At 45.6% G+C, this 16,927-nt stretch overlaps 1 protein-coding gene across 2 annotated transcripts; it reads left to right on the top strand.

Annotated features, from left to right (window-relative positions):
• The first annotated feature begins 2,457 nt into the window (after positions 1-2,457).
• PRDX4 (peroxiredoxin 4) lies at positions 2,458-12,240 on the top strand. 2 transcript variants are annotated; one of them, XM_037377154.1, is made up of 8 exons: positions 2,458-3,007; positions 5,596-5,713; positions 6,722-6,838; positions 7,987-8,109; positions 8,767-8,897; positions 10,500-10,534; positions 11,720-11,766; positions 12,111-12,234. In XM_037377154.1, exons 1-8 carry the CDS (start codon positions 2,473-2,475, stop codon positions 12,112-12,114), a joined length of 1,110 nt encoding a protein of 369 aa, XP_037233051.1. In that variant the 5' UTR covers positions 2,458-2,472; the 3' UTR covers positions 12,115-12,234. The 2 variants fall into 2 exon arrangements, with proteins under 2 accessions (XP_037233051.1, XP_037233052.1); XM_037377155.1 differs by lacking the exon at positions 11,720-11,766 and having other exon boundaries at positions 12,111-12,240.
• Positions 12,241-16,927: the final 4,687 nt, after the last annotated feature.

Genomic DNA, 16,927 nt, shown 5'->3' with positions numbered 1-16,927 from the left:
TGGTTTTACTGCACTGATTTTACTGGGTTTCTCTCTCATTTATAGGTATTGGGGAATATCTTCTGACTGAGGGGCATTAACTTTATGCATACCTCTCAACTGCTCATTTTTTTGAACTTTACTATATGACTACTTTTCATATCACTGCCATTTCCCATGGCTCAAAACACCAGTAAAAAGAGAAGAGCAGGGACAACCAAAATAACTTTCTCTGTGAACTCAGAAAGGCCATGACTGTCACTTTCCTTAAGAGCAGCGAGACTGAGGAAAGCTTGATACTAAATTTAGTACTGCTAGAGCTGGATCATGTAAGACAATGATCTATCATGTTGATAGAAACATGTTGTTTTAGCAAGCTTAAATGTAAGGCACAGCTGAATCTGAAATCAGTGGGAGTACAGACTGTTGAAGTGCTTTTTTTCCACCACAGCCAAACACCTAACAGGAGCAAATGGGTCTTGTTCATCCTCCCTTTAATGACACACCCTTGACAGGGGAGGGAAGTCAAACAGCAGCACTGAAAAGAAGATCAGATTTTATCCCGCTTCCAACATTTTAGGAGGTATAATCAGAGACTAGCTACCATCAACTCACTGTGAAAAAACAGGACAAGGGGATCTCATGTGCCATCGAGTCCATTTCCCCTGTAGGCAGATATTTAATACATTTTTTTATAATTTCACACATGCTGATCAAGCCCGACAACTGTGTAGGGATTTTGCTTCCAGAGCTTTATCCTTCTGATCCTTGGTCATCTTCAGTTCCTTCAGGTGGACAAATATGCCCAGGTAAGATTATTACTGTGACAGTAACAGTAAGAACAGCATTTGACAAGCACGATCCCTGACTTGCAGAACATAGACTGGATCTTGAAGGCAAACATGACAAGAGATGGGAAAGGAAAGAACACTAAAATCACAGGTTAAGAAGTGCAAGCATGCCTGGAAGGTATTGTTTCTCCCATTTCCATGAATTTAATTCTATGAATTATGTTTTTAAAGGGTGGATTCTGTTGTACGAAACCAGAAAACCAGTAGGATTTGTGCAAGACGCTACATAACGATAGGTAGCTTCCTAATCCCTTCCTTTTACACAGCCTGTATTCTTTGAAAACGGCCTTCAGCATTTTCTTTTGGCTCTCTTCTTTATGTGCCTGTTCTATATCATTTTTAAAAGAGAAAATTGTACTGTCCGTTCTGGCATGGGTACCGTACCATCCTGAAGGTATGTTTATCATAAATCACCTGCAGAGACAGGATGCAATGCAGATGTTCCTCTGTTAAGAGCCTGACATCATCAATCTGGAGTAAGCTTTTTACTGAATCATTAGCTTCCCCAGAGGATGGCATCCACAGTGCTCCAAGCACAGGTCAGTGGTCTCCCCACTTTTGGTAACGGATAGCTCCAGCTCTTCCACATCTTCATTTTTAAGGATCCTGGTTACAATTTAACTGATACACTTGGCAGATGACCTGAACTGTCCCAGTCAAACAGGTGTGCCTAGTACAACTTCGACCAGATGTTAAGCTGCAAGGCCTTATCTACTGCTTGTCACAGCCTACTTACCATCTTCAAAATCTTGCTTGTTATTAAATGTGCTGCTGAATTACCCTCTAGCTATGCTTATGTGTGACAAATATGTAACTGTTTTGTGACATGAACCACAGTCTGCTCAGCACTGAACATAATGACCTCTCACGAAGAAAATTGAACCAAGACATCTAGGCTACAAAGATGATCAGAAGGCTGGAACCCCTCTCCTGTGAGGACAGGCTGAGAGTTGGGATGTTCAGCCTGGAGAAGAGAAGGCTCTGGGGAGACCTTACTGCAGCCTTCCAGTATTTAGAGGGGGTTTATAAGAAAGATGGGGGCAGAATTTTTAGTAGGGCCCACTGCAATAGGGCAAGGGGTAATGGTTTTAAACTACAAGAAGGCAGATTCAGACTGGGTATAAGGAAGAAATTGTTTATGACGATGGTGATGAAACACTGGAACCAGTTGCCCAGAGAGGTGTTAGATGCCCCATCCCTGCAAATGTTCGGGGTCAGGTTGGATGGGACTCTTGGGCAACCGATCCAGTTGAAGATGTCCCTGCTCATTTCAGGGGGGTTAGGCTAGATGACCTTTGATGGTCCCTTCCAACCCAAACTATCCTATGATTCTATGAATTAAAAGGCACTTAGCAGTCTCATTCCCATTTAACCACACTCTTCACGCCGCCACCACATGCAGCCCATTCACAAATCGCTGCCCAGCTGGCAGCAATTCAAGATTTCAGACCTAGGGCAGGGCTTTTTTTCACATTGCACATATTCCTTGGGCCGGAACGTGCAAGCTGCACTTGGCAGAGATCGGTATGACCGCCAGTGATGAAATACCCACCGAACCCACATCGCCACAGATAAGAGAGACACCAGACAGCAAATCTCAGGCATCGCTAGTTTCCTTCTGCAATCACACACCCTGGACGACATGCACGCTCTCTCCGCGCACGCGTGTATTTTTATTTTCCCTGGTTCTCCAGGGAAACAGACGACACAGACACCATCACCGCTCCCCCTGGGGCTCAGGCACGACCCCGGGCCCCGGCGGCACTGCCCGGTCCGGCGGCGAGCGGGCTCCGGGGGCGCCTGTGCCGGCCGGGGCAGCGCGGCGTGCCCGGGCTCGCGCCTCCCCTCACGCGGCCGCCGCGGGGCGCCTGTGCGCGGGGCCCGCCCGGCTCCTCCCTCGCGCCGCGGCGGGGACGTGCACGCTCGGCGGGTCATGGAGGCGGCGCGGCGGCAGCTGCGGGCGGGCGGCGGGGCGCGGGGCCGGCGCGGCGCGGTGCTGCTGCTGCTGCTGCTGCTGGCGGCGGCGGCGGCGCTGGCAGACGAGGCGGAGGAGACGCGCACGGCACGGCAGCGGGAAGGCGAGCGGTGCCATTACTACGCCGGGGGTCAGGTCTACCCCGGCGAGGCGGCTCGCGTGCCCGTCTCCGACCACTCGCTTCACCTCAGCCAGGCCAAGAGTAGGTGCCGGGCGGGGCTGGGGCGGCCGAGGGAGGGGGCAGCGCAGGGGCGGCGGGACGGGGGTCCCGGGCGGGCGCCCTTTGCCGCGGGGAGCGGGGCGGCGTGGCGCGGCGCCGTTAGCGGCCGTGGCGGGCAGCGCCACGTCAGGCGGAGCGCGGCGGCCCTCCGCGCCGCGCGGGGCGGGACGGCGGCCGCCCGGTGCCCCCCGCCGCGGGCAGGGGCCGCCCCGGTGCCCGCTGCAGCAGGAGCAGTGCGGCGGGGTTGCGGCCCTCCCTTCCCTCCTGGCACCCGCGGGGATCCCGCGGCTGTGTGAGGCTTTTCCCGGGGGCGGGGGGGTCCTTTCCCAGCCGGCGGCCTGAGGGCGCTGCCCGCCGCCTTGCACCGAGAGCCGCCCCCGGCCCTGCGCGGCCCCCGCGGGGTGACCGCGGCGGGTGTCCCTTCCCCGCGGCGGGTGTCCCTTCCCCGCGGCGGGTGTCCCTTCCCCGCGGCGGGTGTCCCTTCCCCGCGGCGGGTGTCCCTTCCCCGCGGCGGGTGTCCCTTCCCCGCGGCGGCCTGCGCGCTGTCGGCTCGGGGCGGCCAGGCCCACCGCCCCGCCCAGGCCTGCGCTGCGCTGCGGGGGCAGCGAGGGTGGCCTTGCACTGGCGCTTGGCAAGGTCGGTGGTTCCGGATCCCGCGAGTGAGCTGAGGGAAACGCATGAAACCATCTACAAAAGCGTTTCGCTCTCACGCTGCGCTGAGCAGTACCGGAGGGTCACCTCTCGTAACGCTTGCGGGTTGTGACTGGCCTTGGTCTGTCACTTGCTTTTGTGCCTTCGCTCTCTTGTGATTTAAATGCTTTGTGGCAGACCTAGATGCAAACGCCTTGAATTGAGCCGCAGGGAGGTGTTCGGGGCAGCTGTTCAGCTGCTCAGATGCTCTCCAAAAGCCCCGTTCTGCAGAACAGAGGACAGAGAGAAGTCGTGTAGAAACGATCTTTGCTGTCAGAGTTTGCAGCTTTACACCCTTTTCCTCCACCAAGCCAGGGCATAACTTCCGTTTTAAACGTTTGCAAACAGATGCTACAAAAGAGCCATGGCAAACCAGCCAAGCATTTTGTAACTGACACTGTTTGGTTTTGCCTCCCTTTATAATTTATTACAGCATTTCAGACAAGTGGTTTTAACCCCCCCAAAATCATCTTAATTTAGAAAGGGGTCAGGTTATGGTGTATTTTATTTAATTTCTTTTCCTTCTCACTCCTGATCTGAAGGTCAGTTGAAGAGAATGCTTTGCTGCAAAGACATTAGGTTTGGGGTGTCACTGCTTTGTAAAAAGCAACAAATTTGAGACATTTTTTGAGAGCATGAAATAACTTGAAGATTAATCCTTGCTTTCACTTGAAAATAGTCCCATGCCTGCAAAGACTCAATTAAAAAACTAATAATAATTAGAAGCCCGGGGCTTGAAATTGGATCGGAAGGAATTCTGCAGAAGACTCGGGAGGAAGAAGAGATTTCTTCAAGAAATGTAAACTGGAATTGTCAGTCACATCTACTGTCTCGACTCTCTGTACTTGCATTGCTGTATCCCTTGCAGGTTATAATCAAATGAAACCAGAGATGGCTGCCTTCCCGTTCGCGGGCGTGATCTCTGATGGTTTGGGCCATTTTTTGCAGCCATTGTTATACGTTCTCACTAACTGTATTTGTATTCTACAGCTGTGGGTTGTCCTAAAAAGGAAAGCCAAACACAGTCATCATCCAGACAATTAAAATGCCATATATTTTTATAAGAAGCATTTCCCTAATTTCCTGAAGCTCTCTGTCAAGGTCCTTGACATCACAAGCGTATTCAGCTCACTTTGTATCTCCAGCATACCTTGCCCTGTCTCAGAATTCACGTCACTATGAAAACAGTATCTGGCAGAATCATTTTTAATATTTAATATTCAAGGTTAATCCCTTTTGGTAGGAATAGTAAATACATTTCATGCATTTAAATTGGATTTTTGTTTTTAAACACAACTATCTTCAAGTTACAATTTACTCAGGAGTTGTAATTTATTAAATATACGCTGCATTTTTAGGCATTTGTCTCTAAACATGTTGCAGCATGTATTTTTTGTGGACTTGAATTCCAAGTAATTTTTTATGGCTAAAGAGTAACAATACGAATTTGAACCATCTTACAGTTCTGGTTCACAACAGCTGTTCATAACAAAATAGTGAGGGTTCCTGAAATCTTAAACAGCTTTCCATTCAGTCTTAACAGATGTTCTGCCATGAGCTGGTGGTGCACACATGGTTTGTTCAGTATGCCCAGATAAGGTTTGTGTGGCCTTGATTATCAGTGATTCACGGGGTTCATGTGTAAGCACAAGTTGGTCAACTTATTTACTTTCCATGTGTACTGAAACCTGCATTTCTTCATCGTTCTGTAATCTCTGTTTAAAGTGGTAAGGAAGTTTCATTTTGTCATTGTGTACAGGAGGTTGTTGTCGAGCAAAAGGAGGACCAGTTGTCCTTGCACACAAGCTAGCTAATGAACAGCTTTGTTTGAACGCGCGCTTTGTATTCTGACTTTTAATTGAACGTTCTTAATGTTTCAGTCTCCAAGCCAGCGCCTTACTGGGAAGGAACGGCAGTCATTAATGGAGAGTTTAAAGAGCTGAAGCTGACTGATTATGAAGGAAAATATCTTGTCTTCTTCTTCTATCCTCTTGACTTGTAAGTAAGACCACTGTAGACACAGCAAGACTGAGCACAGCTACGCTAGACTTTCATTAATTTTTCTCCTTTTTTTGAGGTCTTGTGTTTTTGTTTGGCAAGGGTTTGGGGGAGAAGAATGGAGTGACAGAAGAAAATACATTCGTTGCCTTTGGGTTTTCATCAGGCATTGACAAAATTGTAACATAATCTTTGTCCTAATAAGCTTGTCCACTCATTTAGTGTCTTCCTACAAAAAAATAAGTTTCAGTCTGTAGTACCCAATCAGGCAACCTTTACATTCTGTATCATGCTGTAAATCACTGCTGCAAATAGGAGACAACATCCCATCTAGATTTTCTAAAGTGTATGCAGTGTATCTAAGAGATGGCATTTTCCCTTTAAGCTTGTCCCATAACATCCGAAGTACACTTAACATTACCCTCTTCTATTGAGAATGCAGTAACTTCACTGGTTGAGTGAAAACATCCCTGCTTTCTACCAGAGAATCCCATTCTTCCCCACAAAAGGAAGAAAAGAGGACAGAGATGCATAACTACCTTGATGTTATAAAGGAAATAACGTGGCTCTTGGCCCTTAGCTTCAAGGCCCTAGAAATTGTCATTTTTATTTCTTCTGTAGTGGAAAAAGTTCAAATTAAAATGGTTAAAACTTGCAGACATGCACGATAACAACAAATTATAGTATGTTCCTCTGAAAAAAAATTGTTCATTGTGCTTAGATTTGGCCAGTTAATATTCATAAAGTCTAAAAGTAACTAAAAACACTTGAATCCAGGTTGTAAGCTAACTGCAAGTTTACAATCTTCTTCAGTAATAAATCATTTGTAACTAAGCTAAGAGTCTGAGGCTGGAAGATTTGTCAGGCAGCATTTTGGTTAAATGCTTGAAGAAGCAATAAAAATGAAGGAAAAGCTGGAATAGTTTTAAATCTACCATTTCAAGATAAACAGAGAACTTACTGGCTGTTTCATGCAATTTTTGCTTTATCTTGTCTTAAATTGTTTAGTACATTTGTATGTCCAACTGAGATAATCGCCTTCAGTGACAGAATTGAAGAATTCAGAGCAATAAATACTGAGGTGGTAGCATGTTCTGTGGATTCAAAGTTCACTCACTTAGCATGGTATGTATCTTATCATTGTTTTCCACTAGAAATTATTCATGGGTCCATGTTAGCTGAAGAAGGGTATCCCCAGATTGTTAGCCTATGTAGGTGTATTATAGTGTGTAAAATTTGATGCTGCTGATACAAATGTTTAAAATTTGTCAGTGATGACAGTTTTTAATTCTAGTGCATGCAAATACCTTTATCTTTGAAGCGTGTCCCGGTTTCAGCTGGGATAGAGTTGATTTTCTTCTTAGTAGTTAATACAGTGCTGTATTTTGGCTATGACGTGAGAACAATGTTGATAGGACACTGATGTTTTTAGTTGTTGCTGGGTGATGTTTATACTAAATCAAGGATTTTTCTGTTCCTTGGGCCCTGCCAACAAGTGGGCTGGAGGGGCATGGGAAATTGGGAGGGGACACAGCCAGGGCAGGTGACCCAAGCTAGCCAAAATTTGAATACATGCTGAATGTATAAACTGGGGGAAGAAGAAGGAAGAGGGGGATGTTCAGCATTATGGCGTTTGTCTTCCCGAGTAACCGTTATGTGTGATGGAGCCCGGCTTTCCTGGCCATGGCTGAACACCTGCCTGCCCATGGGAAGTGGTGAATGAATTCCTGGTTTTGCTTTGCTTGCATGCACGGCTTTTGCTTTACCTACTAATTTGTTCTTACCTCAACCCTAGAGTTTTACATTCCTTTCCGATTCTCCTCCCCATCCCTCTGGGTCAGGGGGAGTGAGCAAGCGGCTGTGGGGGGCTGGGTTGCGGCTGGCGTTAAACCATGACAATGTATTGCTTGAAATGTATCATGTCTCAGTCCAAAAAAATACTATAAATAAAAGAAAGAAAAAAAAAAAAAGGCAATGAGGATGCAGATATCTATAAATGCATCACACTGTCCTAATTCATGACCACATTGGTATAGAGCAAATATGACTGATAAGAAAGAGGTCATTATTAATAGACATGGCCAAAAACTGCAAAAGATCTACTGAACATTTTGCTTGAACCATAAACAGTACTCATCTCTGTTGTGTGCAGAACAAAAAAAAAGTCACTTCCACTAAATCCTTCTGACTGTAATGTTCTAGCTTGTGACTTCTCACTTTGTGCAGGGAATATACAGATATCCTCATAAAGATTTATCTCATTTCTTTCAAAGGATTAATACTCCTCGAAAACAAGGAGGACTCGGACCTATAAGGATTCCACTTCTTTCAGATTTGACACACCAAATTTCAAAGGATTATGGAGTATATCTGGAAGATCAAGGGCATACACTTAGGTATTTCCCTTGGTTACAGTGGTTTTTTGTTTTTTTTTTTGCAGGGATAGTACTTACTGCTTTATATCTAAAGAAGCATTTGAAATTTTTCTTTGAGAACAGATTTTACTTGAGGATTCATGCCGAGAGACAAAATAAATATTGAAGAACACACACACCAAAAAAAAAAGGCATAATGAATCAGAAGAGGGGTTGAAGTTAATGTCCTGTTTAACGGCAGTCAGCAGCAGATACCTAGGGCAGGGAAAACATGCAGAATTCCCCAGAACTGCAGTCACTTGGGGGGACCCCAGGTCCAAGTGGAGTCAAGACTACAGTTAACAAATGTCCTCAAGATACACTTCAAAAACTTGATTAGTTGCTTTTCGGATCCCAGTAACATCGTAGCATCTGCAACATCCCCTAGCAGGGCCTATCAAAGCTCAGTTTTATGTTCTGCAGGAAAGTATCCTTTTTTTGGTTTTACCTTGCCCTCGGCTCACGTCATCTGATACCCTAGGTAAAGAATAGTAGTGTGCTGGTGTTCTGAGGTGGTGGGTATTGTATGGTGTTTGCAGAGATCAAATTCCTCCCATCCAGCAGACATAAGATAGTGCATAAACACAGCACTGTAATTAGTTCTGCTTTCTAACGCACATCAAAAAAATGTTTTCACAGAGGCCTTTTCATTGTTGACGATAAGAGAATCCTTCGGCAGATAACAATGAATGACCTTCCTGTTGGGAGATCGGTGGATGAAACGCTTCGTTTAGTACAAGCATTCCAGTACACAGACAAACGTGGAGAAGGTGCTGTCTTAAATACTTTCATGTTAAAGATTGTTTTCTTTAGAGTGAAAGCTGTATTTGTAGCTTTTTGGAAGAAAGGTACTCCATAGCATTAGAGACTAGCCTTATGCAACAAATGAAGTGGTTTGATTGCCCTGCAACATGATTCTTTGGTCCCAGTACCTCCATAGGTCGTTTCTAGAATACTAATTAACATTTTGCTTCGCATCCATGAGAACGCAGAGCATAAAGCGTTCCTTAGTCTGAAGTAAGGCATTACATACACCATCTGTCACAAGCATAAATCTGTACAAAATACGGGGCCATGAAGAATCAGGACCAGTATTACAGTACTTTTTGTCATACTAAAATAATCGAGATGCAGGCCGTCCTTGTCCTGTGTCATTCGTTGAGGATCTGTGACAAGTAAGTGACGTGAGCAGGCTTTGTGTCAAGAATGTATAGTGCTACTGTGAAAGTTAGACCGCCGTGACTTGTATGCTCTTCACAAGTATTAAGTGATCATCTTCCCCGAGACAAAGAAGCCTGAGATCATTACTTTGTCTCCAGAATTCATATTCCCGCAGTTCAAACATGGGGTGAATTTTTCACGTTTCTTTCAATGTGTTTAAGTACACACATGCATTTATTTAAAGGTTTGTTTAACTGTTAATACACATGCTCAGCAGCTTAACTTCCATTTCAACTCAATTTCACCTGGCATTTGAAAGTACCTTTAGCTGAAGGTACAAGGCATTATTATGCTTTGCTGTACAAGGAAATGCTGACAGTAAGGAAATTTAGCCTCGTTTAGTTACAAAGCTGCCTGACAGAATACTGATCTGCAGTGTTTCCAGAGTACCACGTTTTTTCCAGCTTTTGTGTGAATGCTGAGGAGAGCCTCCTTAGATGCCTTATTGGATTCTTTGCACAGAGTAGGAAAAGTAGTTCTCCACAATTCCTAATGGCCTTTGTGGCATTTTGTCTGACAGCATGCCTTAAAGCAGCGTAATATGGCATAACTCATGGGGCTAAAGTGTCAGGAGAGCTCTGATCAGCTCAGAGTTGCGCTCCAGAATGTGAAACTGTACAGGTGGTCACAGGGCTCTCAGCCATACTGCACGTTAACCACATGCTCTAATCCCTTAACTCCTGAGCAAGGCTTCACATAAAATCTCTCAGTCTCTTGTGGAATCTTTGATTTCTTTGCTAAAAAATCTCCCCTGGAGTTGGTTTTAAAGAAAGGTAGGTAGGTCTCTGTGTATTCACCTGAATTTCATTATGAAACTCTTGTGTCTACTAGAATAGGTGTTCATTCTCAGGTACTGCTTTGCCCGTACTTTGGCTAGTAGGGCATGAGAATTAAACCAAGACGTAGACGTCCATCCAGAGATAACGCAATTTCCGGTTAACAGAAGTGGTAGATGGTATCAGGTATAAACTGTTAGGACACCATCCCATGTATAAAGAAAACCGCATATTTAATAGTTGCAGGTTTTTATATGTGACAATTGTGTGCTGTTTACTTCAAGTTCAGAAAGAGAATATTAAATGCACAAAAGTAAGTGTGTGTAAAAATACTTTTACTAACTTTGTCCTTTTATTATTTTTTTTTCTTCCCAGTTTGCCCTGCTGGTTGGAAACCTGGCAGTGAAACAGTAAGTCACTGTTTATATTTACATGCATGTACCACTAAAACCACTCATTTCGACTAAAGTCAAATCCAAATTTCTGCAACTTTCGTGGAGATGATAAGAGTATGTTACAGGTAACAGCTTTCAGATTACTACTGATTTCATTAGAAGCTCATTTCCCTCACACTAGATATATTCCAGTTGTTTCAGATTCCCTGTGTTTGAACAAAACTTCTGAGCAGCAATGAGTTTGTGATCCAAGAACTTTTTTTGCTGTTAACAGCCGATGAGAGGAAGTAGGACAGACTCACATTTCCAATCTTCTTGGTTATTTGTCCATATAAGTTCTTCGTTCTGTTGAGTCTTACTGTGGATCCTAGGCAACACCCACAATACCAGATACAGGTTCCCAGGCTGCTGTAGTATCTGACAGAGCTGGCGTGCCACTGTCAGAACTCCAGCAGAGCGCACTGCTTTGCTGCGCAATAGCTCTTCCTCCTTTGTTACTGCCTATGTGTGCCTACAAGCAGAAGAACTAGGGTTCAGATAAACACCCATTGAACTTGTTGGTGTTCTCTGGCTGGGATGACGCCTCAGCAGAATAGTGAAACTTTCACTAGAGGTCTGAGCTGCCTAGTTCAGATGAGATCATTCTCATCTATTTGAGCATGTGGCTTTCTTCTGAACCATCTGGTGATGACAGAGCATTGTTGTTTAAGAGCTGTCTCAACAAAAAACAGGGCCCAGCGGCCTCTAAGCAGAGTAGTGTGCATTATAATTGATAGTAAGAACAGTGGAATGTTAAACTGTGTTTCTTTGCCGGATGTGAAAATTTATCAGGATGTCTGGAGGCTAGGAATCGCCTCTTTCAAGCTAGCAGAGGAGTGTCTTAGTGGGGGAAGCTGGCTATTAAGACTAAAATGAGAGAGGGCTGGCTGGCCTAACAGACATATTTTGGCACGTAAAAGTTCTGTCCTCCATAACCATGGAACACCTAAATAGTATGACAATAACACACTTTCTAAAAAAGAGTCTTATCCTGCTGAGATTAACAGCTCCAGTACTACCAGTTCAAAAATCTAAAACAATACATAAGCATTCTTTTTCTCCTCTGTGCAAAAGATGCAGATAATTTAAGTAGCAGTGTCGTCCAGAAAGCCTTTCTCAAAAGATGTAGCCATGCCTTCTAAATGTTTTTGATTTAATTAGATCAAACCAGAGGAAGCCATGAGAGTGTGGTGGCCAAGGGAAGAACTGTAAGTAAATTCTAAGACTTTTGATTACGGACATTAATTTATTAAAACACCTTGACTTTGGGGCAAGCAACATAGACTTACGTGCTCCCAGCTGTATAAATTCTTCCATTGGTAGGCTGCACTCTCTCTTCCCCCAGTCAGTTAAATCTTTCTGCTACTGCTGTTAGGTGCCTTTAGAGGTAAACGGTAATCTAGTATCAACTGATAAATGACTCTTCAGTGTAGCTTATGGGCTGGCCTTAGCATCACGTTATGAAATACTGTGCTGTTCTGGTTTTATCGTTTGTTGTGTTTGTGCGGTTTTGGGGGTTTTGACTAATATTTTCATTTTCTTTCTTGCACAGATAATTCCAGATCCAGCTGGAAAACTGAAGTATTTTGATAAACTAAACTGAGGCTCATTTCCGTTGAATTCTATAGGTCACATTCACTTTCATTTTTGCCAATAAAATTTCATTAATTTTGTTACTTTAATGAGTTTGACTAATATGTAACTGCAATAGACCATAAAATGTCTGGTTGCTTAAACAGGAGTCTAACCAGTGTGAAGCATGGGTACCTCATTAGTTATCAGAGAATATTCTTAGGAAATAAGTTGTCCCTGTCAGTCTTGTTCAGATGCTTAGTTTTCCCAAAATTTACTTTTCTTAGCATCTCAGGCTGAGATTCATGACTTTTGCAATTGGTAGATTACTTAATTTCTGCAAAAACCTTGCCCGCTTGGTCCCGTTCTAGGAGCTACAGCTAGAGAAGAGCCACTTGGTTATGGTATGGTCGTGTGTAGTCCAGAGGTAAGAGCAGCTAACGCGAAAACCAGAAATAAGTTACAGTTGCTGAATTAAATTTCCAGTCTGTCCAAAGCTGGAAAACATTTTAAGCTACTAAGAACATACCCTATGCTACATAATCAGTACAGCTGCACTGAAAAAAATACAGCTATGCCAGTTCATGTGATTCCGGAGCTGAACCAGTAATTTTTTCCATACTTGTATTTGTAGCATGTATGCTGATAAGATCGATCCCTTTTGCACAGTCTGAATTTTTTCTTTGGCCCTACACTGTTAACAGGTGTACATAGCAGTTAGTATCTTGTGCTGATCCACTCGTTGCCTGTGGCTCCTAGTCTGAAGGGAGTAACTGTAGTCTTTCCCAAGATTAGTATTGACGTATCCAGTGATCATCAGGACTTCTTGTGGTTTGTGTACGTGGATTTCTTCTTTCGAGGGAAAACGTGACACAAGACACACCTAATAGTTGGGAACCCTTTCCTAAGAATGGCTTTTCTTGCTTCTTCCCACCTCTCCTTTATAACGTGGTGGCCTAGGGTCCGTACAAGTGGAAAAACAGCACCTGAAGTCAGTCAGCTCTTTGCCAGGGTCATCCTTGCAAAGGCCTCAGAGAAGGCTTCCCCCCTGCTCCAGTCCAGCACCACTACATGATTACTCTTGGTTGGACCCCACGCTCCCGAGAACTCACTTCCCCTACCCGCCACCTGCCCCGACCATACAGTTCCCTTCCCTATACACAGGCACTTCAGTACAGTTCTGCAGAACTAGACGAGCAGTTGCATTTTCACCATGACGTTACCCGATTCTGTAGGCTTTGGCGAGAATGGAGCATCTTTCCAGATTAGTCACTGCAGACAGAAAGCAGAAGCAGCTGCTTGACTTTTGCTTCAGCTCTTACACAAATCCCACCAAAGTGTGTGCCTAGGGCAGAGGGCACCGTGCCCCAGCCTCCCCGTCCCTGCGAGGCTGGGGAAAGAGGAGTTGCTGATCCCATCCGGAGGGTAACGGAGGCACAGCGGGGCCGGTGCCAAAGGCTGGCGCTGTGCTGCTGCAGCCCGCGTGATCGCAAAGACCGGAGGGCAGCATGCAGGGAGGCAGTTTCTCACGTTACTAGGCTGTAAATCAGCTGCTTGAATTTTACTTGGGATTTTGTTTAGAGCCTTTTAGCATCCCTGAAACACCAAAACCAACACAGAGAATGTTTAAATAACTCCGAGGGACCGCAGTGTAACAAATGCAGGCTAGCTGTTACACGGCTGTCCATAGGCAGCCCAGGGCACAGAACAAGCCTAACGCTGTGCCTGGCTTAGAAACGGCGCTCGCGCCCTGTGCAGAGGCTTTGCCAGCCTCTCCAGCCAGGTGGCCCTTGTTCACGCCCAGCACCCTCCCAGCAGCAAAACCCTCGGTGGCCCTAAGCCAGCGAACGGGATGTTACAGGGACAGAGAGGTGCAACAACCCACGTGTTGGACACGTGCTGCCCAGCCCACGGCTCCTTGCAGAGCCAGGCGAGCCGTGAGTTACCGCAACAAAACCACGGGTTGTATCGCTGCCGCACAGACGGCCGCGAGAGCATCAAGCAAAAGCAGATGACAATAGCTTGGACAAACCCTGAGCCGAGAAAAGAAAGGAAGGCTGAGAACCCTTAGTGACTGAAGAAAACTGAGGCCACCTGCACTCTGAACATTGCACAGTTAGGTCCACAGCAGTGTAGCTGCACCGAATTTGAAATCCCCCGGCCCTCTAAACACGTGCAGTAAAGAATGGGCTAAGGCATTATTTTTTTAAAAAAGCAGTTCAATGGAGATAAAAAAAGTCTTGGGAAATAATCCTTAAGCAAAGACCTAAGTCACCATGTGACATTACATATTTGAAACAAAGGATTATTTATGTGGGAAAAGAGAACGGGGTTTTACAGAGATTTGGATATGCTGGTGGGGAAGTTGAGGAAGGAAAAGACTGCAAAAAATAAGAAAAGATTAAAAATGCTCGTGTTTGAGGGGGTACAGATGAGAGTTGACAGAGGGGCAGAGCGGAAACAAAGGCAGATCCTCGGTTACACACTGCCTCCAGGAAAAAGGGAAACCAAAGGAGGGAAGTTGACATCACTGAATGAAAGAATAATATTGGAAATTGGGGGGGTGGGGGGTGCAACACGACACACTGAAGTCTGTGAGTTTAGGATTGTTAGGATTTGCAGAAGTGCAAAACAAATGGCAAGCTGACGATTTTGCTTATTGTTGCCCACTAAAGCTACTGTGCATCTCTTGCTCTGCTGCTGAAAACTGAAAACCCATGTACCATTTAATGGCATCAGCCTATTTTTGTACTACCCTCCATCACACACCAGCTTGAGGAGCAGCTCCAACCAGTACAGAGCTTCCTTGGCTGGTTGTGCCCCCCAGTCAGGGGAAAAGTCAAGCAAGGAGTGAGAGAAAGCAGGACTAGAAGTTAACAGAACGTGAACAGAGCAAAGGCGGCTCTTGAAAGAATAAGGCCCTATTCTGAAATGGCATTTCCTGGAAGAAGCATGTTCTTTGACCTTCACATGCATACTACATATACACCTGATAAACGCAATGAAATCGTAATGAATTGATAACGTAACTCTGAGGATGATGCTGCAATAGCTATTTCTGAAGCTCAGGTGGCTGTTTAATTATTTGTATTATATGATCAGCATGTGGAGAGTTTGAGATCTTCCAGCAAAACCACCAAGAAAAAATTAACTTCAAAACCAGAGTTTAGTAGTACCGGTATCTCAGACAGGATTATCCAGCAGGCAGAGGAATTTAAAGGTTTGCTTTGCCCTTTTGTGTTTGCATTAACAAACCGCCGCAATCATCCTTCTAGTTCTGGTCCCAAAGTCTGCCTCTCGTATTAAGCACACATGAAATATTTCTGAGCTGAAAGACGGTTACTGGGAGACTAACCAACACTTCAGTACTTCACTATCACATACGGTCTGCAGTTGACAAAGATAAAATACAGGTGGCTTCAGGTAAACAGCTGAAGTTGATTCTGACTCCTTAGCGATAACAAAAACACTAAGGTGGTACAGAAACCCGCCGCTCTTCCAGATGCACATCTCTGGCTCTTGCCTAGTTCTAGGATTAGGGGTTGACATGGCCTCATTGACGTACTGGGGAATGTGTTATGCACAGGTGTAAAAGCAAAATCTTCAGATAAGCACAAGCAGTACAAAAATTAAAACCCTAACTATTTTTTAGGCAATAAATAGAAATGACATCATCTTCTGCAAAACAGATGATCCACCAGCAAATCACACTGTGCTAGACATCCGTAGCACTGCTTGAAATATGACCCTTTCAAATGTCGGTGCAGAGAGCTGAGCCCAAGAACCTGATTTCCAGCTGCTGGTTTGGAAACGCTGACGCGCACCAGGGCAGCCTCAAACGAATTCAGACAGAGCGGGCAGCGCGCTCCGCAGCGCTCTCTCACAAAACCGTAACCAAACAAATGCCAGTGGCCTGTCCTTCCAGTACTCTTCACCTGAGGTCTGAAACAGTGGAAGAAGTAAATCTCACACAGCTCTGCTTCCTAAACCCTGGGATGTATTCACAGGCCTCGCTTGGAAGCGCGTGAAACGCAGATGCATGGAGCTGCCATCGTGAACTCGTCTTTTCAACAGAAAAAGCAAAGAGCTCCTGCAAACCCAAGTCGTGGTTAGTGACGAGACGCTGCCTTCAACTTCCAGTGCTGTTTTGGGCCAGCCGCTCGCACGCCTCCGCTGCTCACTCAGCTGTGAAAAAGAAACTTCATGTGGTGGTGAGGTCTGCAGCTGAAAGCCACCTCTCCAAGCAGGGCAGATTTAGCTGGAGGAGGAAGTTTGAGACCTCCACCCCTTTGGGACAGGTACTCCGGCAAGCCACTCGCTGAACGAGGCCTGCAGATGCTGCCCCACCACCCCCAGGTGCTCTGAGAAACTTCTGCTTCCCCAGGCAGCCAGCCCTGCCCCTCCCGCAGCGCAGAGCCCTGCTGCCAGCCTACTTGCGATGCGTGTAAGAAGTTCACTTTTAGCAGCATTTAATTCTGGAAATGGCCCCCTCATAGGCCCCTGGCAGATGCAGAAGGCCCGGGGGACTAGTCCCTGCTGCAGGACCGCACCTGAATTTTCTGCTGAACAGCTGCCAGATAAAGCAGCGACACCGAGTAGGGACCAGAACTCGTGCCACTGTCCCGAGTGCCCCAAGCACCAGTTCCCAGAGCCCCAAGCACCAGTTCCCAGAGCCACACTTCCCTCCTCCAGAAATCTCCCATTTCTGCTCCGCAACAAGACTATGAAAGAGTAATGAATAGCAAGGCCCAGAAGTGCCTCCAGCCTCATGGAAGGGAGCCCTGCAGCGGTGAGGAT

The sequence above is a fragment of the Falco rusticolus genome, chromosome 2 (genome assembly GCF_015220075.1).
Source record: "Falco rusticolus isolate bFalRus1 chromosome 2, bFalRus1.pri, whole genome shotgun sequence".
NCBI lineage: Eukaryota > Metazoa > Chordata > Aves > Falconiformes > Falconidae > Falco > Falco rusticolus.
The sequence above is the reverse complement of the archived record's forward strand: the minus strand, read 5'-3'. Positions and strand labels throughout refer to the sequence as shown.